Genomic DNA, 24,519 nt, shown 5'->3' with positions numbered 1-24,519 from the left:
ATGAACTTATAGCCTGTAGTTCAAAATTTTGCTTCATTTATCTTCAGCTCATCCTTTTAAAAGTATGTATGTAAATATATTTTATAATGTACTTAATGCACAATAGTGCATACATATAATTTAAAAATAAACATGTATTGTATAACCCATATTAAATTGCTTGTTTCCTCAATGAGAGGAGAGGGGAGAGAATTTGGAACTCAAAATTTTTTGAAAACAAATGTAAAAATTATTTTTGCATGTAATTGGGGAAAAATAAAATATTAAATTATAAAAATATGAATCTTGGTGGAAATGCATCATATGAAACTGCCTCTCATTGAGTTATCTCCTTAATATATTGTTGTACAATAATCTTTCATTTTCATGTATATGTTTCCACCAATTAAGTTTTGCCTCATCAAATAGATTATATACACCTTAGGGGAAAGAATCACACACTCTCATTACTTTTGTGTCTCTTTCAGTATCTGATAAAGGGCTTTGCATATGTAGAACACTTAACCTATAAATTTGGTTACTCCTAAGAAAGTCAACATTCTAAGAATTTCATCACTTGGAAGTTGAGGGAAAAAAAAATATTTTTGAGCTCATTACCTTCCATCATCTGGACCTCCTAATGACGCCAGGTATTTGCTATTTGGAGAAAAAGCCAGACCTTCAATTTTGCCCTTGTGAAGTGACAATCGAGCAATCAGCTCCTTCTTCTCATAATCCCACAAAATGACATCTGCCTATAAGTGAGAAAAACATAAAATATACATATATATACATATATATATATATATTTCAGAATGGCAACAATCATCACTATGAAGATAACCAAATGATAAAACAAAATAGGAACTTGGCAGGGCAATTTCTCACTGCTTTAATTCTTAAACCAATTCTCTTGACCTTAGATCAAGTCATTTAAAAATGAAATCAATGAAACAACTTTTTTCCTAAAATAAGGTCCCAATTCTCTTCAAGTAATTCTGGCTTTAATCCCATGCCTCAAAAAATATCTTGTTATTATAAAGGACCTTATCAATTTGGGTCCTCCCTTTATTGGCATCAGTGGTGACCTTGTTATTCTGTGGGATTCTTCATGTAAATTTTCTATATTAAACCACCTATACTATATATAGTATCTATCTATTGATTATATATATATATATATATACATATCTTTTATATGCCTTGTATTATCTATATGTCACATATAGATACTATATAGTCCACACTTCTTCTGGAGCTTTCAAAATTACCAGTGATGAATTTGTACTATCCATCTTTTATCTTTCATTCTTTTCCTTTTCCTTTGTGAGGCAGTTGGGGTTAAGTGACTTGTCCGGGGTCACACATCTAATAAGTGTCAAGGATCTGAGGTCAGATTTGAACTTAGGTTCTCCTCACTCCAGGGCCAGTGCTCTATCCATTATGCTTTCTAGCTGCCCTCTTATCCTTCATTCTTTATGACCCACTTATTTCTTCTGTTCATGCATCACTTTAATATCTTTAATGCTTCACTGGTACCATGCTGCAATCTATTTACATGTGCTATTATTTCTTCATTACACTTTGGATGACCCTTAATTTTGATTTTTTTCTTTTTTTGAGATTTACTTCATGCCTTGAGTTATATAGTATCACTGGAATACTACTGGTGTTCAAAAGATAGGTTATTTTTGTTTCAGAGAGAAGCCTGGTGGTGTTGTTAGACCAACTTTCATTGAGTGATTGTGGATCACAGGAGACTTTGAAATGTTCTGGATTTTGAGGCAATCATTATATCATCATCCATAACAGGAACATCTGGAGGACTTTGTCATCTACAGGGTATCACTCTTTCATTTGAACTCTGTGTTGGACATTCTCCATGACAGTGGCAAACTCCTTTGATGAACATAGCCATCTTTGTTTTATGTCTCAACTGCTATTAATAATCAACACATTTATTTCATCTTCCAAGGAATATTTTAGGATTTTAACCTATGCGTAAGTGGTACCCCAATGGAGGCAATCCTTTAAAGCTGCATTTTGCTCTATGAACTCATGTTTTTAAAAAATAATCACTAATTAGGATAGACTAGCTTAATTGGATCCCACTTCAAGCTTTCTATTCATTTGTTTTTCCTTCCAATGCATCTAGTTATTTTGTTAAGAGATACCTTTCGTAATCTTTCTCCTTAAAATTTTGCCAGTAAATTTATGTTCTAAAGTCTCACTGTCCCAAGCTGTCTCTCTGCATATATCAATAAGAATTATTTTGCTAAATTTCCTTAGGAAATGATGATAATCCATGTTTATATCCACTCCTTTTTCCATTTTTGAGGGGGTCTCAATGTATTATCTGAATAGCCAGTTTGGAAATACTTTAATTGTACTTCTTGTTTTTATTCCTTATTCTACTACAATTTCATATTAATTTTCATCTTTGCCTTAACAAATCAATGATCTGATTGTACAAAAGTAATTAGTTCAGATATGACTTCCACACATTGCATATGCTGTTGTATTCAATTAATGACAGATTAATTTTACAGAGTTGCCTTTTTTCCTCTTTTGTATTCTTTTTTTATACTTTATAAAAGATAGCCTTGGAGAAGAGGGACAGAGATATTTGAAAATGAAGGTAAGGTAAGAACAAAAGATATAAATATTTTTAAAATTTTAAATAAATGACTTCCATATGACACTAGTCATTTCTATTAGGATATGATCAATTTAATTTTTTTGCATAATGTTATTCAATTATATCCATAGCCTCTCCACATTTTTCGTGAAGTCATGATGTATAGGGGTAAAGCTTCTGGATATTTTATACATTGTTAGCATCTTTCATTTCTTAATCCTAAACTATATTTTCTGACATTCTTTACCACTATCTGACATGCTCATGTGTGCAAAGAGGCCATTGAGTAAAAAAATATATGATTAATTAATCTGGAGAGTAATATTTTAATTTTGTATTAGCTTATTTATACATTTCTTGTTTATTGTCTTCCCTAACAGATTGTGAGTTCCTTGAGGGCAGTGACTGACCATCTTTTTTGCCTTTTTTGTTTCCACAGTGCATAGCACAGTGCCTTGCAAATAGTAGGCACTTAATAAATGCTTATTGACTGAGTTCTTCATAAGCATTTTGTCTCATCCTCTACAACAATGATTATGATCATTTCAAGATAAGATGACCAAGTAGCCTAAGAAATTATTTTTCTTATTGTGTTGGGGTACATGATAAAATGACCTCTGATGACTCTTTGATTTGCATTTCCAAGTCAAACATTAGCCATCCTTTCATTTAGCTGCAACTTTCTTGAGTTAGGTTTCACTTATTTAAATACTGTTAAAATTGATGTGATTCGTTCCCCCATAGTACATCAACCAGTTGGTTATTGGACAAAGATCTCATATTTAGAATATCAACAGCTTAGTTAATGCTTAAAGCTGGTCTCAAAACTATTGTTCTTAATACCCTTTACTCTCTATCCACCCCCTAGACCAATCAACATAGAAAGAAAATGCAGCTACATAGAACTGAGAGTCATTTTGCATTTTTCTTTGTTTTATAGGTTGCCTTAGTAGCTAGTGATGAGCCCCTCAGTATTTAGCTAACTTGCACATGTAGTTGGTCACCAGAACCATACTCAGCATGGTAGACCCTAACACAATTTGTGCTACCCAAGATCATCTTTAAGAGCCATCCGTATGCCATGAGTCATTGGAATAGCTTTCCTAATCAACAACTATATATGTATACATGTATGTATATGTACATATACATAAATAGTTTATACATATATCATTGCTCAGTCATTCAGTCATGCCTGACTCTACATGACTTTGTGGCATTTTCTTGGCAAAGATTCTGGAGTGGTTTGCCATTTTCTTCATCCATTTTACAGATGAGGAAACTGAGGCAAACAGGGTAAAGTGACTTGCCCAGGGTCACACAGCTAGTAAGTATCTGAGGCTGGATTTGAAATTAGGAAGAGAAGTCTTTCTGACTCCAGGCACAGCATTTTAGCCCCTTCACCACCTAGCTGCCTGTATACACACACATACACACACACAAACATACACGTATATAATACACATATAATATACACATATAGCACATATATAAATATATATGTATGTATATATAATTAAAATCAAAGACTGTGTGGCTCCCTAGCCCATAGAGAATTCAGCCAGAATGTCAGGCAAAAGGAAGGAACAAAAGAGAAAGATCCATTGCACAATTTAACTTCTTTAGTACCAAACCTAGCTTGTAGAAAAATGCTCACTCCTAGAAGCTGAGCTACCCTATATAAGAAGTCTTTCTGTGAGGATGATCCTAAATGAGTAAAGAAGTAAATAATAGGGCAGTGTAGTATAGGTTAAAGAACACTGGCTCCTGAGTCAGAGAACCTGAGTTCAAATGTTGCGTTTGATGATTCCTACTTTATGATTTTGGATAAGTCACTTAAACTCCCTGGGCCTCAGGTTCCTCATCGGAGCTCTAGAACTATGATGTTATACATGTATTATCCTTAAATTATTCACCTTGAACCCCATAAAGGTAACCTGTCCAGAAGCAATATATGCGCCATTTGAGGAGACAGTAACACAGGAGACATTATTGCCATGTCCATGTAGAAAATATTGCTTATTTGTGTTTATTGACTCAATAAGGACCGTGCAACCCAAAGGATAGACCAAATGTTCCTGATCAGGATGACATATCAGACCATTGGGAACATGTCCTAAAAGAAGCAAAAGGAAAAAGCAGTCAGTTGCAGAAGTTGCTGCTATTACATAACTACATAAAAATTATAGGGAACTGGTGGCCAGTGGCTATTGAGAGTATATTGCATGACTTTTCTGAGGCAACTACTTCAAGGTAACCTCCAAATGACTGATGACTGGGAGAGATGTTCCTGTTTTACTAACAGAAATGATTCTATAGTACTCAAAAAGCCTTTAACAATAACACAAATTTTGATTTCTCTAATGATGATGGACCATGAGTAATTGTATACAAGGTCAGTTCCAGAAAAAAAAGAAATTGTTATGTAGGTGAAATTTGACTTCAGTTATTTTTCCTTTTTCCCCCAACACCCTCTCATTATAAATTTACCTATTAGTATCAATTTCATTGTTTTCTAGGACTTCCAACTGTGAAACTACTACACTGGCCACCAGTTCAAGACCAAAGAACCTGTAGAGTAGGGTAAGAGGTTCTTAATCTTTTCTGTGCCATAGACCCCATTAGCAATCTGGCAAATCCTTCAGAGCCCTTCTCAGAATGTTTTTAAATGGTTAAAATACATAGGATTACAAAGGTAATCAATTATATTGAAATACAATTATCAAAATATATTTTTTTAAAACAAGTTCATGGATCCCAGGTTAAGTACTTCTATTGTTCTGGAAACACCCCTAAAGCTGGGGGAACTAATCTACTAACTGGAATGATCCCTGGGAAGCCAGGCTGTGGGACCCACTGATCATAACTTGACCATCAAGTAAGATCTGATATCTTCATCACTACATGCATATCTTCTCCCCATGATTTATACCTCACGCTCAGGAACTGAAAATCAAATCAACACTACCACTGATATTGTGAAAAGTATAACAATCTGCCACTCTATGACTCAGCTCAGAATCCTTATGATTGAAAGTCTCAGGAGGCTTGGGCCAAAGTTCCCTTCACTGGACACCACTCCTTGTTCCTTCACATGCATTCATGTTAGCACCACACTTCACCAGTCCCTATACCAGTCCACCCTACCTTTCTGTTGCACCCACTGGAACTCAGATTCTATTGTAAACAAATTTCATGTTAAGCCTGTTCTTTTCCCCCTCCTGCTATCTCTTTGCAACCATCGAAATCTGACTCCCTCCCACCCCATCATCCAGAAGATACTGCACTCCTAGCTGCATTCTCTCTCTCATTCTCTCTTTCTCTCTCTCTCTCTCTCTCTCTCTCTCTCTGTATATATATATATATATATATATATATATATATATATATATATATATATATATATATATATATATATATATATATATATATATATATTCACTTATGCTCTCCATATGGGTATGATTTTTTCCCCTCTCTGACACCTGTAGAAACCACCATCAATACTCAACTCACCATCAAGGTTCAATAATCTCACCTTTTAGATTCACTTAAATTAAATACCTACTATGTGCTAGATTTCACTTAAGGCACTGGGTATACAAAAGCGAAAATGAAACAGTTTTTGCCTTCAAGGAACTAACCCTCTTATGCAAAGAAAAAACACCACATTTTTAAACATGTTTAAAGCCAAGTTATAAAGAGCTTCAAATACCAAACAGAGTTTATGTTTAGTCCTAGACGTAATACAGGAAGCCACTGCAGTTAATTGAGCAGGTTAATAACAAAGTCAGTCCTTTGCTTTAGGAAAATCACTCCATCCAGCTCATACAGACCCTCCTTTCTCAAGGAGCCCAGTATCTGACAAAATTTTCCCCACAAAGGCATGATAAATAATACCCTTGATAACACCTGCACAAGTCACTTAACCTCTCAGCCTCAGTTTTGTCTTCTGTAAAATGGGGATGGAAATGCAGCAATAGCTTCTGATATACTTTCCAGTTCTAAATCTATGATCTTATGTTCTACCTCCACTATCAAAAATGCTGATATTCCTCTGTCTATAATCTTCTATCCTTCCATCTTTCCCTTCTAGAATTTGTTCCTCAGCTCCCAGTCACTCTATCTCACCTTGCTCTCCCAATTGCCCTTGCTCTGACATCATTTTCCTCCCTTCAAGTCACCTTAACATCATCCTCTGCTACTCAGCAGCACTGGTTTCCTTTCTGTTCTTCATGACGGGCATTTCATCTCCTGATTCCATACATTTTCGTTGGCTGTCACCTGTGTCTGGAATTCTTTTCCTCTTCACCTGTTTTTTTGCCTTCCTAGTCTATCTTCAAGTCTCAGCTAAAGCCCCATCTTCTACAGGAAACCTTTCCAAGTCCTCTTTTAATGCTAGCCTTCTCTCTACTAATTATCTCCAATTTATTTTGTACAGATTTTTTTGCATATTGTCTCCCCCATTATATTAGACTGTGAGCTCCTTAAAAGCAAGACTGTTTTTTAAATGTGCTTAGTCCTTAGAATAATTCCTGGCACATAGTAGGCACTCAGCAAGTGTTTACTGATTGACTAATCGCCTTATTATAAATAATAACAGCCCACATTTACACAGTACTTTAAATTCTGTAAAATATTTTATATGTATTATCTCATTTGATCCTCAGAACAAACTCTGTAAGGTAGACCCTGTGATCATCATCCCCATTTTACAGATAAGGAAACTGAAACAGAGACCTTTCACTGTCTCATATCACTTGGCATTTAAGCATCTGAGGCAGGATTTTGGAATCCAAGTCATCCAGACCCTAGGTTCCATCTCTATCTGTTCTACCATTCTACTTTTCTCAGACCTTATCCTTCCTGATCTCTCTGAAGCATTTAGCACTTTAACCTCACCCTTTGCCTACATGTCCTCCACTTTGGGGATTTCCGTGACTGTTCTCTCCTGATTCTCCTCCTAGCTGTCTCATCACTCCTCAGGCTTCTATGAATATATTCATCCTTATATGTGGGGTCTGTCGAGTCTTTTTCTCTTCTCTCTGGTTTTGTAATTTCATAGTTACCATGAGTTCAACTAACCTCTACATGCAGATGATTCCTGAATCTGTATGTCCAGGCATCATCTCTGCTGAGTTCTGCATTCCTAACTACCTGCTGGACATCTTCACCTATGTATTCTATGGAATAGAATAGGTATTTGAAACTCAACACATCCAAAATGGTTCCTTGTCTTTCTCTTTAAATCCACCCCTTCTCCTAATTTACCTGTTTCTGTCCAGGGCAAAATTATTCTTCTAATCACTTAACTTTCCAAAATAAAAGTCTTTTTCAACTCTTTCTTCTTCTTCTCACAGTCATTCAGGTCTCTACAATGTATCTCAAGTATTCCTTGTCTCCACTCATTTGTCTGTCTCTCTACTTCAGGCTCTCATCACTTCTTAACTAAACTATTACAACAGATCTCATTGCTTTCCCTGCCTCTAGTCTCCTCCCTCTCCAATCAACACTCAACACCACTGCCAAAATGATTTTCCTAAAGCACAGATCTGACCATTTCATTACTATGCTAAACAAGCTCTTGTGAGTGTTGCCTCTAAGATAGAATATAAATTCCTCCATTTGGCTTTTAAAGTCCTTCCCAATCTGGCAGTGGCCTAGAATTCTAGATTCACTCTCCATTATCCTTCTTCTTACATTCTGTCCAAACCAGAGTTCTTGCTCTTCCTCATACAAAATATTCCATTTCTAATCAGAAAGGTGGTACAATGGATAGAGTGGCTGAGTTTGAAGTCAAGAAGACCTGAGTTTTAAATCTGGCCTCAGAGACTTACTAGCTATGTCACCCTGGACAAGTCACTTAATCCTCTGTTTCTTTGTATATTTCCTCAAATATAAAATGGGGAAAAAATACCACCAATCTTGTAAAGTGAGATAATATTTGTAAAATGATTTACACAGTGCCTGGCACATAGTGGAATAAGTTATGTAAATACTTTTTCCCTTTTCCCCAGTTTCCTTTGCCTGGATTACACTCCCTCATCTCCGCTTCACAGAATTCCTAACCATCCTTCTAAGATCAGCTCAAGTGCAACCTCCTATAAGAAGCCTATTCTGATCCTAGAAATTGAATTCTAGGTATTGAAGGAGACAAAAAATTAAAAAAAAACCCACTCAAATCCCTCTCATGAATCTTACAGTCTAACAGAAACATAAAGACAATTATAGTACACAGTAAGTCCACTATATTAGAAAGGTTCCAAGCATATATGAACTCCAAAGAATAGACTAGTTAATATATTTCAGCTATTTTGATGAGACATTCCATTAAAATATCCAGTCAATGAAAAATATATAATCTCTTCTCCAGCATTAAACTCTATAGTGAGTACTTAGAATATCTATTCCCTCTAAAGTCTTCTAAATATAAAGTCCAAACCCTTCAGTATAATATTCAAGGATTTCCACTCTTCAGTCCCATATAACTTTGCAACCTTATTCCACATTTTCCAGTCACAGTAGTCAGAAAGACTTGTGTTCAAATTCTGCCTCTGACACATACTTCCTTTGTGACCACTGGCCATTAATTTAACCTTCCATTCCCCTACTCCCACCCCAAGTCCCCCAGGCAACTCTAAGAATTAGATGACACAGTGGGTAGAGTGCTGGACCTGAAGTCAGGAAGACCTGACTTCTAATGAAGCCTCAGACCCCACTAGCTGTGTGACCCTGGGCATCATTGTAACAAGCTTTGCACACCTTAAAGCACTATGTGTTAGTTAATATCTTTTTCATTATTACTCTAGGAGATTAAATTATAGAGCAGCAGAAGCAGTCCACAGTACAGCACACATATCGGGACCAAAAAGGAAAACAAAACATTTGCACGGAGGAAAGCACTTGAGGAAACTAAAAAAATTACAAGCCTGGTATTATTACCACTTCGTTTGAAAACCTCCGTATTGGAGTTTTTCCTTTGAGTCTGACAACAAATCACCCCCACGATGAATGATACAAATTACCTGCCCTCCTTCCACTCTTCTTCACTCCCCTCCACCCATTCTCACCCCAAATCAAATTTTTTGCCCCCAAATTATCTAGTTACCATTTTTCTCGGTATTTCGGAAGGCAGAGAAAACAGATAAGATAGATGGGTTAACAGCACTGTAGATTTTGACTCGGAAGCAAATAGAGTCAAATACATAGTAGTGTCCAATCTCAAGTGACTGGAGGAAAAGTATAATGCTTTGGGTCAGAAAGGACAAAGGTGGAAGGCTGACATTAGGGACTCCCAAAGTGGAGAAGGTGCTTTAGAACAACTTCACCTATTACGAGGGCCAGTGGTCAGCCAGTCAATCAGCCTAGGCAATCATTCTTCATGATTTCCGCCCTCTCTACCCACCATCGTTGTAGCTAGTTCTCCTCTCCTCTTTATCTGTCCGCTCCCCTCAGAGCAGTAAATGAGAGCTGGACTCCAGGGCAAAAGGTTGGTAGTCCGCACACTGTTTCCTGCCTCAAATCCCCCAATTGCCACTCCACCCCTAGGACCGCAGGTTTCTAGGCCATCTCGGGGCTCACCGAATCTTAGGAGTAAAGGATGTTAGGGCTGGAAGGGTCCTTAGAAATGATAAACCCAGTATCCATATTACAGAGTGAGGGTCCCTGGGGCGAAGTGACTTTCATAACAGCCCAGCGACAGAACCGGATTAGCATCTCTCTTCGTGCCTCACCATTGAAGCCAATTACTGCTTCTAGCTCCAGTCCAAGCACCTCGGATTCTGGCGGAGTAGTGGAATCCGCCATCGCCGCAGCACCGCTCGCCTTCTTCGCTGAAACTCACTGCCCAGCACTCCGCGTCCCTCTGTCGCGATGGCAACCAACCAGCAGCTGCGCTTGCGTACAAAGCCTCCTGCACATCTCTGGTCCTAGGAAAGGGCTCGTTCGTCCGTGGGACTGGGAGGAATCAGTCCCAGTTCCGAATTTTTCCCAAGTACAAATTTTAACCTTCATTTTTTTTTTACAAGTTTGAGCTCCAAATTCTCTCCGATCCCTCCTTTTCCTCACAATTTGATAAAGATAATAGATGCATTTGCAGGTTTAGAAAACATATTTCTATATTAGCCATTGTGTAGAAGAAAACACAGACGAAAACACAAGAAAAATAAAGAAAGTAAAAAAAATGTGCATTCAGATTCCATCAGTTCTTCCTCTGGGAAGAGATAGCATTTTTCATCATAGGTTCTTCAGAGTTATCTTGGATCTTTGCATTGCTAAGTCATTCCCAGTTGTACAATATTCCGGTTAGTGTATACAATGTTCTTCTGGTTCTGCTGACTTCACTTTGCATCAGTTCATGCCTTTCCAGGTTTTTCTGAAAGCATCCTGTTAATCATTTCTTATTGCATAATAGTATTCTGTCACAATCATATATCACAACTTGTTCCAGCCTTTTTCCAATTGATGGGTGTCTCCTCAACTTCCAGTTGTTTGCCACCACTAAAAGAGCTGCTATAAATATTTTTGTACATGTAGGAAAAGTTGGCCTGAGAATACAGCTGCCTTTTGAAGATGTGATACAAAACCCAGTTTGTAAATGTAAGGGCAGGTTGAGGAAAGAATAGAGTGAGCTACTATGTCCACTTTCGAAGTAGGGCTAAGAGGCTGATATCTTCTTGTTTCATTAGTACGGTTGTTTGGACCTATATGGAGTGGGTATCCCCTGTAGGAATCTGGTATTCTTCTGCTACCTTGACTTAGCTTTTGACTTTTCCTTCTCAGTCTCCTCCTTCTAGAGTCTTGACCCCAGAGTCCCGCCTCCATCTTTTGCTGTAACCCTTATAAGCCCTAACTGAACGTGGCCAATCGTATTGGTAACAGGCCTCCTACGGGTCATGGTTCATTGGCCCTGAGCATTAGGATGGCTCTGTCTCCCTCTGTGGCTAAGGTGTGAGCTGCTGAGCACTGCGTTGCCCCATCTGATATGGCTCTGGATTGGGCTGTCTGGGACCTGATCAGCTTGGGTACTGGTTTGGCTCTGTTCTCTACTATAGAATCGTAAGAGAGGGCTGGCTGCCTGAGCTTGATGCTTCCTGGGTGCTGATCTCATCCTATATCTGGATAGAGTTCAGGCACTGGCTATCCAGCATGGTATTGCCTGGATACTTGGCTGGTCCTATCTTTTGCCATGGAGTGGACTGCCTGGGCACTATGCAACCTGTGTGTTACATTGCCTAGGTGTTGATGTGGTCTTGTGGCTCCAGGCTGGTTTTGTGCTTTATCTTGTGACTCTTCTGGTTTACCTCTGCTCAGTGGTTTATAAAGTCATTTCTCTTAGCTTTCCTTTATCATTGTTCTATTTCCTTTTTAGAGCTTTACTAGAGTGTTGATGGGAATGTATGCTCCCTATGGCCTATCATGTTGCCATCTAAGCTGGCTATACAATTTATCTACAGCATAAGAAATGTTGGTGTGCTATACAGAGCATGCTTATATATTTTGCACCTGGTTTCTGACCTTCTGACCATATGGAAATGGGAGAAGCTGGTTGCTGGCCATGAAAGAATAAAGGGCTTACAGAGATGGAAGGACTGATGATTTTGGTGTTGCTAAGTCAGACCTGAGTAGATTTACAAAAAGAAAGACCCAGTCCTTCATTTTTTCCTTTTCTTTCAGCTTTGAGGAAGCAGGATTAATTTGAAGAAAAAGTCCAAATTCTCTAAATCCTTACAATAAGTTCAAGAAGTTCTTCTGGCCAAGGGGCCTCTAGCTAGGGCGGTGGAGGCAGAAGATCTAGATTGAGACTAAGGACTTTGCTCTGTCCACCAAAACCATTCCTTCTCAGGGTGTTAGCTATCTCTTCTCCAGGCACTCAGATCTCTGATTCTGTCCAGCCCAGTATTTTTATTCAGGCCTCAGAGCATTTGACCAAATGCTTCAGCTAAATGAAAAAAATTTCCTATTGAAAATATATGTAGGAGTTTTCACACCGAGAAGATGGAGTTATGTTTTCACTTGATAAACGTGTGAATATGACTAGTTTCTAAATTTTATGTATATGAGACACTTTTAAGTTTAACATAAGTCAAATCTATCAAAAGCCATTTTAGCCCATATTTTAGTCAAATAGAATTAAACATATATGACAATTTTAGAACAACACAAAAAATCCTAAATATACAATGAAAATGTAGTGCACTCATCAACTGAAAAAATGTTATAATTTTTGTATCTGTAATCAATCATCTGTAAAGGTGAGAGTTATTAAGTTGGCAGATCAATTGCCTCACTCCCACTAAGAGGCAGATAAAAGTTTAATCAGGTGCAAATATGTCATGTTTAATAAAAAGTAAGAACGTGTCTCCTCCTTAGTTCACCAATCACCAACAAAGCTTGGGTATTCTGTTTAGATTAGCTGAAGCACTTGGTCATACCCACATTTTTAACATGAATATTTACAACTTGGAAACCTCACAAATCAGGGCTTGGTTTATTGTTTTGTTGATGTTAAGATGGAGAAAAATGTTAATAATGAAGATTAAACTTAAATGGATAAATAAAAAATAATATCTAACATTTATATAGCACCTACCTACTATCCCCCAGGCACTGTGTTATAAGTACTTTACAATTATAATCTCATTCGATCCTCACAATAACCCAGGGAGGTAGATGTTATTATTTGCCCCCTTTTTATAGAGGAGGTAACTGGAGTTCAGTGACTTGCCCAGGGGCACACAGCTACCTTATGTCTGAGGGCGAATTTGAACTCAGGTCTTCCTGGCTCCCGACCCAGCACTCTAGGCACTGCGCCGCCTATCGGCCGGTTTCCTGAATTACCTTTCCATTGCTTTTTTAAAATTCCCTTTCTGCTGGTGTAGCACAAAGGGCCATGGATCTCACGTTTAGAATCCCAGCTCCACCACTTTAAAACCGAGAAGCCGGACAGAGCACTTCCGCTTTCTGGGCGTCAGTTTTCTCATCTCTAAAAGGAGGAGTCATGATTTCTTAGGCCCTTTCCTGGTAAGGACTTCTCTCTCCCAGGCCCTTCCGGTTCCCCTCCCCACTTCCGGCTCCGTCCCGCCCCCTTGTGGCGCCTCTGGGAGAACACACTCTCGCTTCCTCCTTAGCGCTGGCTTCGCCTGTAGGCGACTGAGCCACTTGGTCTGCCGTAGTTGGAGGCAGCAACCCGGAAGTTTTGCGGGAAGCGGCAGAGGCAGCGTCATGGCGCCGGACCCCTGGTGAGGCCCGGGCTGAGGGTCCCAGATCAGGCTCCCTGGGAGGGGGCATGTTGGGAGGGGTGGGGCGGAGGTGGGGGGTGGCGGCCAGGCCGGCGCCGGGAGAGGCCCAGGGAGGAGGAACGGGGAGCCGGCGCTGTGAGGGCACAGCTTAGACCGCCGGAACCGAACCGCCTGTGGGAGACTCGAATTGGATTTCATCGTGTTGTTTTCCTACAGCTCTGCCGGTCGGCCACGCCGAGGTGGAATAGTAGCAGTAGTCTTAGTGGTGCACATATGTAGCGCTTGCTGTGTGCCCGGCTCTGTGCTAAGCTCTTTACAAGGGTCTCATTTGCTCCTCTCAGCCACGTTGGGGGTGAGGTGGGGGTCGGGAGGGTGAATATTATTATTAATACGGAGGCTCAGTGACCTGACCGGAGCTAAAAGTGCCTGAAAGCGGATTTGAACTCGGGTCTTCGGGACCTCCCGGCGCCGGGCTCTATCTACTGAGACTAGGTAGCTCTGGATTCAAGCTTTTGGGGTTTGGGGCATGCTCTTTTGCTGGTTCAGGGACCACGGATGAGAACTGCCCCGGGCACCCCTTCACCTCTGCTCTCTTGGTAATCCGATTTTATTCACCCGCACGCTGAGTTAGGGACCTTAATGGACAGATCAGTCAGATAGCACCCTGGCATGGAACAGTCCTGCTCCGTGCCAGGCGCTGTGCTGTGGGCACTGTGCTACAGTGACACAGAGACCAAAATGAAAACAGCCCTTGCTCTCAAGGACCCCACCTGTGCCTGTATAGGTGCAGGTAAAATGTGCAAGTCACCATCGTGGGTTTAGAACTAGAAGGTCTAGTCCTCATTTTATAGATGAGGGAACTGGTCCAGGGAAATGAAGTGACTTGCCCCAGGGCACACAGATAGCCAGTAGTAGGCATGGCGTGTGAACAAAGGTCTTCTGTCTCAGTCTGCAAAGCCAATACACAGTAATCTTAGAGGGGAAGGCTCTAGCTGTAGGACCAGGAAAGGCCTCCTACAGAAGGTAGTTCTTGATCTGAGACTTGAAGGAAGCCAGGGAGTCAGAGATGGGACTGTTTGGTCTTCCAGGTGTGTGGAACAGTCTCTGCAGATGTAAAAGTGAGAAGGCATCTACTGAGGCAGTAACATGGTCACAAATAGGTAAAATACAGGATACAAAGGCAAATGCATATATAGGCAAAACCCAAATTGCTTCATATTTTACCACTTCTTCCCCTGGAAGTCCCCTAAAAAGTAAAAAGTAAAAAGGACATGTAATAGGTACGCAAAACTGGAGTTTGAAACTGAATTAGACACTTATTAAAAACCAGCTAGGTTAACATTCTCATAGGCCTAGAACAGCTGACGTTCTTAATGAATCCTAGACTTAGAAGGCTGAGAATGAAGATGGTCAGGTTTCCCATTTCTGTTCCAGGGACTTAAAGAGTCTACTTTTTGCAAACCTATAGGGGAAAGGTGAGAGCTTACCTGTGAATGGAAGGAAAAGAGGCTAGGGCTAGTTTGAACATTTCTTTCCACTAACCTAGCAAACTGCAAAGGAGATGGGGGTAGGTGGGAGGTCATTTTTAAGTACTCATTCATTCATTCATTGAATAAACACCTATTAAACATTTATTAAGCACCTATTTTGTGCAAGGTGATAGGACTAATCCAAAGTGAGGTAAGGAAGGAGTGATATCCCATAGGAAAGGAAGGTAGATGCATGGAGAACAAATTTGCAATGAGGTTTTTAAGTGTCTTTAAATATTTGTAAGGCTAGATGGAAAGATAAATAAGACTGGGTCCCTGATCTTAAGAAACGTATAATGTAGGGAGAAAGGAAATAAATGTGGATAAATGTAATTTAACAGACATACCAACTCCATGTAGCCAAGACACTGGAGATGTAGATTTTAAAAACAACTATAGTCACATGTTGAAGAGCTTACATGAGGAATTTGGGGCAGGGAGGAATAGGGAGTGTATTAGGATGTATATACAGAGAAGTAAGTATACTATAAGGTAGGGAATGATGAAAACAAATAGTTCACAATAGGGCGCTCTAGAAAAATTTAGTTTAAGTTCAGGGTAATTAAGACACTGTACAGCAGTGTCTATTATTTGAGGACCAGCCTATCTATGGAGAGATTACAAAAAGACTGGCTAACAGGTAGTGAAAATTTTTTTTTTCTGTGCTCTCCTGTGAAATGGACAGGTACATGATGACCCCCAGTCTTGCGTTGCCCTAGTTTAGATTGTTCAGTGACAGAAAGGGGATAGAAAGTGCTAGGAATCATAGTTCTCAAACTACATAATAGTAATAATTAATATTTAAATAGCACTCTAAGATTTACAAAACACCTTATTTATTATTTCATTTGATCCTCGCAGTCACCCTATGGAGGTAGGTTCTGTTAATGTCTCCATTTTTCAGATGAGGAAACTGAGGCTGAGAGGCTAAATGATGTGTCTGGCTTCAAATGGCTAGTAAACATTTGAGTCAGAAGTGGAACTCGTTTTTTTTTTATTCCAACTCTGTGTAATTGTACTTCCTTTTTTACCTCTGCTCCAAAGTCGTGCTCTTTTAAGATGCAGTTTCTTCTACATGAAGGCTTTCCTGATCTTCTCGAATATTAATATCTTTCCTCCCAAACAACCTTGTATTTAACTACTTTGTATATATTTTGTATTCACTTTTATTTATGCTGCATATGTATATTTTTATATATGTACTTCTTTTCCCATTAGAATGTAAACTCCTTGTGAGTAGAGATTGTGTTTTACTGTTACAGCACAGTTCCTGGCACATAGTAGGCACTTAATAAATGTTGATTTGATTGATCCAAGTCTGGCTCTCTATCCGCTACATGCTAAGCTACTAACACAAGCATCATCATGTGTGATTTTTCATCCAGTGATCGAGAGTTTACCCTCTACCTGAGGAGGGGAACTACATATTATCGGAAAGGTCTCCAATATGTTGTGTAGCTTTTCTAGAGAACTCGTAGAAAGACCTGATCAAGATTTGGCGGACAGTGGGGTTGTGATTTATACTCGTGGAAGGTGTATCTGCATGTATAAATCACAGATTATTCTATTATAGGTAGATGTCACACATTTTCATAATCTGGCTCCATTCTAATCTTTTTAGCTTTGTCATATACACATTATGGTCTCCCTGCAATCTATTGTCCAGCCAAACTGACCTTGATATTTTCACACTTGACAATTCATTTTCCATCTCTCTGCCTTTATGTTGGATGTTCCGCATGCCTGAAATGTGTTCCCACCTTGCCTCTGCCTCCCTTGTTTGAAGATTTATCTCAGGTGCTACATTCTGCAAAAGGCCTTCCTTTCTTATTCTCATTAGCTCCACACTGCCTTCCCTACCAAAGTTAACATACCTGTTTTATATGTGTCCTTCAGTTGTTAACTTTGTCACCCGATGGACCACAGCAGGCCATTACTGCCTATGAGGTTAGGTTTTCTTGATAGATAACTGGAATGGTTTGAGATTGAGGCAAACAGACTTCTCCAGGGTCTCAGGCTGGTAAGTGTCTGAGGCAGAATTTGAACGCAAGTCTTCCTTATTCTATCCACTAAGCCACTTAGCTGCCTCCATTTTTGTATATACCTCTACTGTGTGTCTATTTTGTTTTCCCCACTGTGCTCTCCCGTAAGCTCCCTAAAGGTAGAGACTTTTGCTTCTGTCTTTGTATTTCATTGACTCAAATACCTCAAATTGTGTGGAATTTAAAAAGGCCTGAACATGTGTGAGTCTCCCAACTTTTCTGTATCCTCTGCCTTGAAAAAAAATAGTTTTTGTATCCCTATCACTTACCTAGTGCTTGGTACGTAATAGGCATTTAAATGCTTCTTGATTTATTTACTGAAAAGTGTTTTCTGTGGTGGAGATTAAAGAAAGTTTCCTTGAGTTGGTGGCACCCGAGGAGGTCCTTGAGGGAAGGTTAGGCTGTTAGTAGGTGGAGCAGGGGGAGGGCCATTCAGGAATAGGGAGGAGCTTGCATGTTTCTTTACATTTAGCAAGTCCTTTAAAGACCTTTTCAGATTCTACCACTTCCAGAAGTTTTCTCTGACTACTGCCATCACTGATTGCACAGTATTTATAATCTGTACCATATGGTTTATAATTTAAAACTTAATATCATACAATATTTGAGCTTTATGGGGCTCAAGTAATACAGTCTCTTCATTTTATAGATCAATATAATAAGGCACGTAGGAATGAATTAACCTGTTCAAGGTTATGTTGGTCATGGCTGACTTGGGACTAAAAGTCATGTTTTGACTTAATTCAGTTTTCTTAAATGTATTGTTTGCTTTTCTTTTTTATGTATTGGTCCAATTTCTTTTTTTTTTTTGCTTTTTATTAATTAATTTTTATTTTTCAACATTCATTTCCACAAGATTTTGAGTTCCAAATTTTCTCTTCATCTCTCCCCTCCCCCACCCTAAGACTACATGCATTCTGATGACCCCTTCCCCCAATCTGCCCTCCCTTCAATCGCCCCCTCCCCCCTTCTCTTATCCCCTTCCCTTCTGTTTTCCTGTAGGGGAAGATAGATTTCTATACCCCATTGCTTCTGTATCTTATTTCCCGGTTGCATGTAAAAACAATTTTTAACGTTTTTTTAAACTTACAGAGTTCCAAATTCTCTCCCTTCCTCCCTCCTCAACCACTCTCACTGAGAAAACAAGTAATTCCATATAGGTTATACATGTGTAGTCATGCAAAACATTTCCATAATAGTCATGTTGTGAAAAACTAACTATTTCCCTCCATCCTATCCCCTTCCCCATTTATTCTCTTCTCTCCTTTGACTCTGTCCCTCCTCAAAAGTATTTGCTTCAGATTACCCCTTCCCCCAATCTGCCCTCCTTTTTATCATTCCCCTCCATACTCTTTCCCCCTAATTGAGTATGTAAGTTATTCCCTTAAACCAAATCTAATGAGAGTAAGGTTCACTCATTCCCTCTCACCTCTCCCCTCTTCCCCTTCACTGTCAAAGTTTTTTCTTGCCTCTTTTATGTGAGATAATTTGCCCCATTCTCCAGTTATGAGTACAATTTCAAACTAGGTTTATGCACATTTAAGGGCATATGTTTTATGTACCTTTTTATATTTGTGTTTTATATCATAATCCCATGCATAGGGCTAAGTACTCAAATACTTTTTGATACATTATTGATTTACCTCTATATAGAAAAGGAGATTGGTGTAGATCAGAGGTGTCAGCTATGACCCACAGGCTTTATTGTAGCCTGCAATACTCTGAGTGCAGCTGGCACCAGATTAAAATAGAGAAATATTTAAGAAAATAAATAAAAATACCGTAAAACTTAGCTAATATTACATTCTAAAACTAAATCAATGTAAGAAAGGCCCATAGAGATCCTCATTATACACATCAGTGGCTCAGATTTTTATTTGAGTTTGACACCACTGGTCTAGACGCTCTCTAGGCCCCATCCAGGTTTCATAGTCTATGATGCTGTGACTCTCAGATTTGTACCTAATTCTGTGACTCCAAAATGAGTTCACCTCATTCCTTCTACCTCTGCTTTACTTACCATTCAATCAGTAAGTCCTTTGGATTTTTGTCCATATTTGCAGATCACTCTGCCTATTTTTTTCTGCCCTCAATCCCATCACCCTCATTCATGTCATCATTATATCTTGTCTTAACTCTTGTGGTAAGTCTAACTGGTTCTTTTCTCCCTTGTTCATCCTATGCACATTAGCCAGAGGGTTTTTTTTTTTCTTAAATTAATTCAGACTTGTTACTTCATCTGTGTAAAGAACTCTTAGTGTGGAAACTACCTCCAGTGATGAAAATTGCAAATTGTCAGTAACTTAAAAATCTTAGTTACCTGAGACAGTGAGGTTAAGTGACTTGTTCAGGATCACAGAACTAGTATGTATCCAAGGTAGAACTTGGATCCAGGTCTCCCTGATTCTAAGGCCAGTCACCATTCACTATACCGTACTGCCTCTAATAGCCAAATTAATTTTCTTGTATCTGAACATAACATTTCTATGTTCAAAAATCCCCCCCAAAATTACAGACTCTTTTAGCCTGATATTCAAGACTAATCTGGATCCAACCTATTTTTCTGGCCACATTTAAACTGACAGTTTCTGTTGCAGCCAAACTGGAACATTTACTCTACTCTGAAAGGTTCTCTCCTGGCCTGTTCCCCTATACTACCCTCCTCTCTTTTCCTGCTCTGTGCCTTTATTCCTGCAATTCTTTCTACAGGAATGTCCTCTTCCTCATTCCTGCCTATTGAAATCATAACCATTCTTCGAAGATGATTAACATTAATCAAATATTACCTTCTTAAAGCCCTTCCACTCAGTTAGTTGAAAAATGATCTCTCCCTCCTCAGAATTTACATAGCCCTTTCTATTTCTTGTGGTACTGATTGCAATTGATTTTATAATGGGACTGTCTATGTGTCTTATTTTCCTCTAATACACCTTAAGCTATTTGAAAGCCAGGACCAGTTCAAAAAAAGCCCTAAGATCATAACTGAAAAGAACCTTCTTTCTCTCTAGTCTTCAGCCTTTCCCTATTTACATGTTCCTTTCCTTCCTGCCTTCAAACTTGCCCAAGCTTCCCATCCTTAGACTCTAACAACCTCTCAAACTATTGTCTTATATCTCTCCTCTCATTTTTGGTCAGATTTTTTGAAAAAGCTCATTTACTAGCTCTACTTGTTCTCCTCTCACTTATTCCTCAATCCTTTGCCATCCAGCTTCTCCATTGTTCAACTGAAATTGTCCTCCCTAAAGTTACCAGTGATCTCTTGACTGGCAAATCTAATAGTCTTTTCTCAGTACTCATCCTTCTTAATCCTTAATTTGATACTATTGGCCACCCTTTCCTACTGAATACTTTCTTTTCTAGGTTTCTGTGTCACTACTCTCCTGGTTCTTCTCTTCAACCTCTCCAGAGTCTTTGTTAGTTCATCATTTATACCATACCCTTTAACTGCAAATGTTCCCTGAGGTTATGTACTAGGCTCCTTTCATTTCTCTCTCCCTCCCTCCCTCCCTCTCTCTCTCTCTCTCTCTCTCTCTCTCTCGCATTTTAAAAAAGATTATTTTTATTTATTTTTAGTTTTCAGCACTCAGGTTTATACAATTTTGAGTTCCAAGTTTTTTCCCTTTCCCTCCCCTCTCCCTTTTCCAAGACAGCATGCAATCTGATATAGGCTATACATGTACATTCATATTAAACATATTTCCACATTAGTCATGTTGTAAAGAAGAATCAGAAGAAAAGGGGAAAACCAAAAGAAAGAAAAAACCAGACAAACAAAAAAAACCTGTATGCTTTGATCTGCATTTGGACTCCATAGTTCTTTCTGTGGATGTGGATAGTGTTTTCAACACGAGTCTTTTGGAATTGTCTTAGATCATCGTATTGTTGAAACTGGATGTCTCCCAGAACATCTCAAACACAATAGTTGCAAACATAATTTAATATCTTTCCCTTTAAACCTAGTCCTCTTTCACACTTCCCTATTTCTGATGAAGGTTCTGTTACTCAGTATACTGTGCTCACATCTTAGAATTATCCTTAATTTCTTATTGTCATCTCAAATATCTAGTCAATTGCTCAATCTTGCCATTTCTAATTTCACAACATTTCTTATATCTTATCCTCTCCTTTCACTCATCTGACTCTTTCTTCTAGCTTAGATTATTGCAGTAGCCTCTTAATTATTTCCCCTTCCTTAAATCTTTAAAACATTTTTTTAGCTTACTAATTTTTTTATTATTCCCTTTAAAAATTTTTAGTTCCAAATTCTCTGTTCCTCCGGTCCCTCCCCAACACATTGAGAGGGCAAGTATTCTGATACCATTATACATGTGAAGTCTCATGAAGCATATCCTTACCTTAAGTCTTTCACCATTGAATTCCATTCTATACACTCCTGCCAAAATAATTTTCTTTAGGAGCTCAGATCATGCCACCCCTTTACTCAACAAAGACTACTGACTTCCTGTTGCTGCTTGGATAAAGTACAAATTCCTTTGTTTAGTTTTCAAAACCCTTGACAACCTGGTCCCCACCTATTTTTGCAGTCTGAGTTGACTATTAGTGCCTTCCTGAACTCTGCAATCCAGCCTAACTAGCCTCTCTCCATTCTTTACACATGGTACCTGTTTCTTATTTCCATACCTTTGCATTGACCATTCTACATGTCTCTCTTTACCTGTACCTCATGGAGTCTTTTCTTTTAAGATGCAGTTTATCATCTGTCTGGAGCTATCCTAATCTCAGTTGCTAGTGACCTTTCTCCCAAAATGCCTTGTGTTTAACTACTTTGTATTTATTCTCTTTCTAATTATTCATCATATTCTTAAATGTGTACTTGTTTCTGACACTATTTGGATATAAGTTCCTTGATAATAGGGATTGTTTCATTTTATTTGTATCCTTAGCACCTGCACATTGCTAGCACATAACTGCCCATTGATTGCCTTCAGTGGTCGTCTAGTCTAATCCCTTTATTTTACAGACTAGAAAACTTAAACTCCCAGATTAAGTGATTTATCTGATTTAGGTCACAGATATTGTAAGTACAAGAGTGGGTATTCAAACCTGTGTCCTCTTAACTCTAAATCCAGTATTTTTTTTTTGTACCATGCTGCATTTTTGATCTCACTCATTTTTCTATTTCCCACAATGTCTAGTTTAGTAGCAGCTTTCATATCATAGGCATTTGGTTGAATGAGCAAGTGATTATAGCCACATTTTGTTTTCTATTGGGCCAAATGAGATAGTCTGTGTACAATCCTTAGGATTGTGATCAACACATAGTAGGTGTAAATGCTTATCTCCTCCTTCCCCTTTTAAGTTCCTTTCTCCCCTAAAACACTTTGTTTAGAGGATTCCTTAAATGCTTTTTAATAACCTTTTCCACTTGTAACTTGTTAAATTTCATTAATGCTAGAAAATAGATACGGACATTTAAAATTGAAAAATGAAGTTTTCTTTAAGAGTCTGAAACCATTTTTCTTCACTTAATTTTGATAAAGGTTGTCTACTTATGATTCTACTTGTCATATTGCACAACAAATTGCTGAGATAATCCAACAGCGCAACCAGTGTGAAAGAAATGGTGAAAATACAACCAAGGTAATACCAGTAATAAATTATCTAATGTCTTTTGTTTTAGCTTTGGAAGTCTGAAAAAAAGTCTTTCATCTTTGAAGCTAAGTATTTAGGCTCTGTATTTTCAGTACTTTAATGAAACTCATTGATATAGATATTCCCTCCATGACAACCTTTCCATGCTTTCCTAGCCAATGTCATTCTTGTCTTCCATAGATCATACATAGAGAACCTGCAGGAGGCCTTTCTCTAGATCTTTTTTATGTTTCAATAAGAATAACAGTAATAGCAGTACCAACTGACATTTATAATAGAATATTTTCAAGTTTGCATGGTTTTCTGTACATTAACTGATTTGAGTTTTATAACAACTATGTAAAGTAGGTATGATTTTTTTTTAATCGTCATGGTATAGATAAGGAAACAGACTCTGATTAAGTTACTTGCCCTTGGTCACAGATTTAGTAAATACAGTGCCTGGCTCATAGTCCTTCTCTCATCCTCAACTCCTGTTTATGTCCTAAGGAACTTCAGTATACATATTGGTGCTCCCTCAAACACCCTAATGTTCCAGTTCCTCAATTTACCCATTTGCCATAAGCTACTCCTCTAACCAACCACAGCTACACACTGATAGAGATATTCATACCTTTGATTTTGCAGTCACCCACAAATATACTACTTCCCTGTTCATGAACTCTGAAGTAGTCCGTTGTCATTTCCGTCCCAAACCTTATCCTTCATTGTCATTGTGATCTTGATTCCATCTACCTCTCGGTTCTTTACTAGTTTGTCACTATATTTCCTTCTTTTCCCCATTTTTTTCTCCTTGGCAAACTGGTTCTTTTGCCAAGAAGAATTTAATCCTGTACCTTCATCCTCTTATCAACCTTGGCTCTTCCAAGCCTTAGCCTGGGATTACTCCCACTTCACTTCTATTCGCATGGTGCGAATAGAAAGAAAAAAAGCTAAAGAAAATCACAAAACCATGCTGCTTGGGTCTACTAAAATTTTGTTACATTATCTCAACAGGGCCCTCAGTGCTGCAAGGCAATCCTTTTACACCTCCCTAATTGACTAACTATCCCATTTACCACTTTCCTTTTCATCCTCAGAAATTTCATAGCTTTCCCATACCCTCTCAATTGAGAACTTTGCTTCATATTTCATCTACTCATCTCACAAAACTCACATGCCTTCTACTAATATCTCTTCCTTCACTCTAGTCTCACATGAAGAAATATCTCTTCTTGTTACCAAAATAAACCCTTCTGCTTGTACAAGTAATCCCTTTCCATCTCTTCTTTTCTAGCAGATTGCCCCCTCTGTTATCCTGTTCTCTCACTAATCTTTCCCTACTGCCCACAAACATGCCCATTTCCTCTTCATCCTGAAAAAAACCCTTACCTGATCTGTTCATCTCCACTAGCTATTATACTTTATCTTTCATCACTTTTTTTATGGCAAAACTTTATGAACAGGCATTCTTGAAATATGAAGTTTCCTCTAAGTAC

At 38.6% G+C, this 24,519-nt stretch overlaps 2 protein-coding genes across 5 annotated transcripts in view; one reads left to right on the top strand and one right to left on the bottom strand.

Moving 5' to 3' along the window:
- The window catches only part of CFAP52 (cilia and flagella associated protein 52), a 66,674-nt gene extending 52,992 nt beyond the window's left edge, over positions 1-13,682 (bottom strand). For 2 of the 4 annotated variants that reach the window (XM_072641060.1, XM_072641063.1), the window contains exons 1-3: positions 10,351-10,516; positions 4,534-4,733; positions 598-734 (exon numbers count right to left, since the gene is read on the bottom strand). In XM_072641060.1, coding sequence (XP_072497161.1) covers positions 598-734; positions 4,534-4,733; positions 10,351-10,423 — 410 coding nt within the window. In that variant the 5' untranslated portion in view covers positions 10,424-10,516. Of the gene's footprint in view, positions 1-597; positions 735-4,533; positions 4,734-10,350; positions 10,517-13,456 lie in introns of those variants that run through there. The other 2 variants (XM_072641061.1, XM_072641062.1) reach the window with 2 other exon arrangements.
- A 23-nt stretch (positions 13,683-13,705) lies between these two features.
- Positions 13,706-24,519, top strand: part of STX8 (syntaxin 8) — a 188,351-nt gene continuing 177,537 nt past the window's right edge. Inside the window, exons 1-2 of the mRNA XM_072641065.1 lie at positions 13,706-13,857; positions 22,930-23,029. Of these exons, the coding sequence (XP_072497166.1) occupies positions 13,841-13,857; positions 22,930-23,029 (117 nt within the window). The 5' untranslated portion in view covers positions 13,706-13,840. The remainder of the gene's footprint in view (positions 13,858-22,929; positions 23,030-24,519) is intronic.

This window comes from Notamacropus eugenii, chromosome 2 (genome assembly GCF_028372415.1).
Source record: "Notamacropus eugenii isolate mMacEug1 chromosome 2, mMacEug1.pri_v2, whole genome shotgun sequence".
In the NCBI taxonomy this organism is placed as follows: domain Eukaryota; kingdom Metazoa; phylum Chordata; class Mammalia; order Diprotodontia; family Macropodidae; genus Notamacropus; species Notamacropus eugenii.
This window is presented reverse-complemented; position numbering and strand designations above follow the sequence as displayed.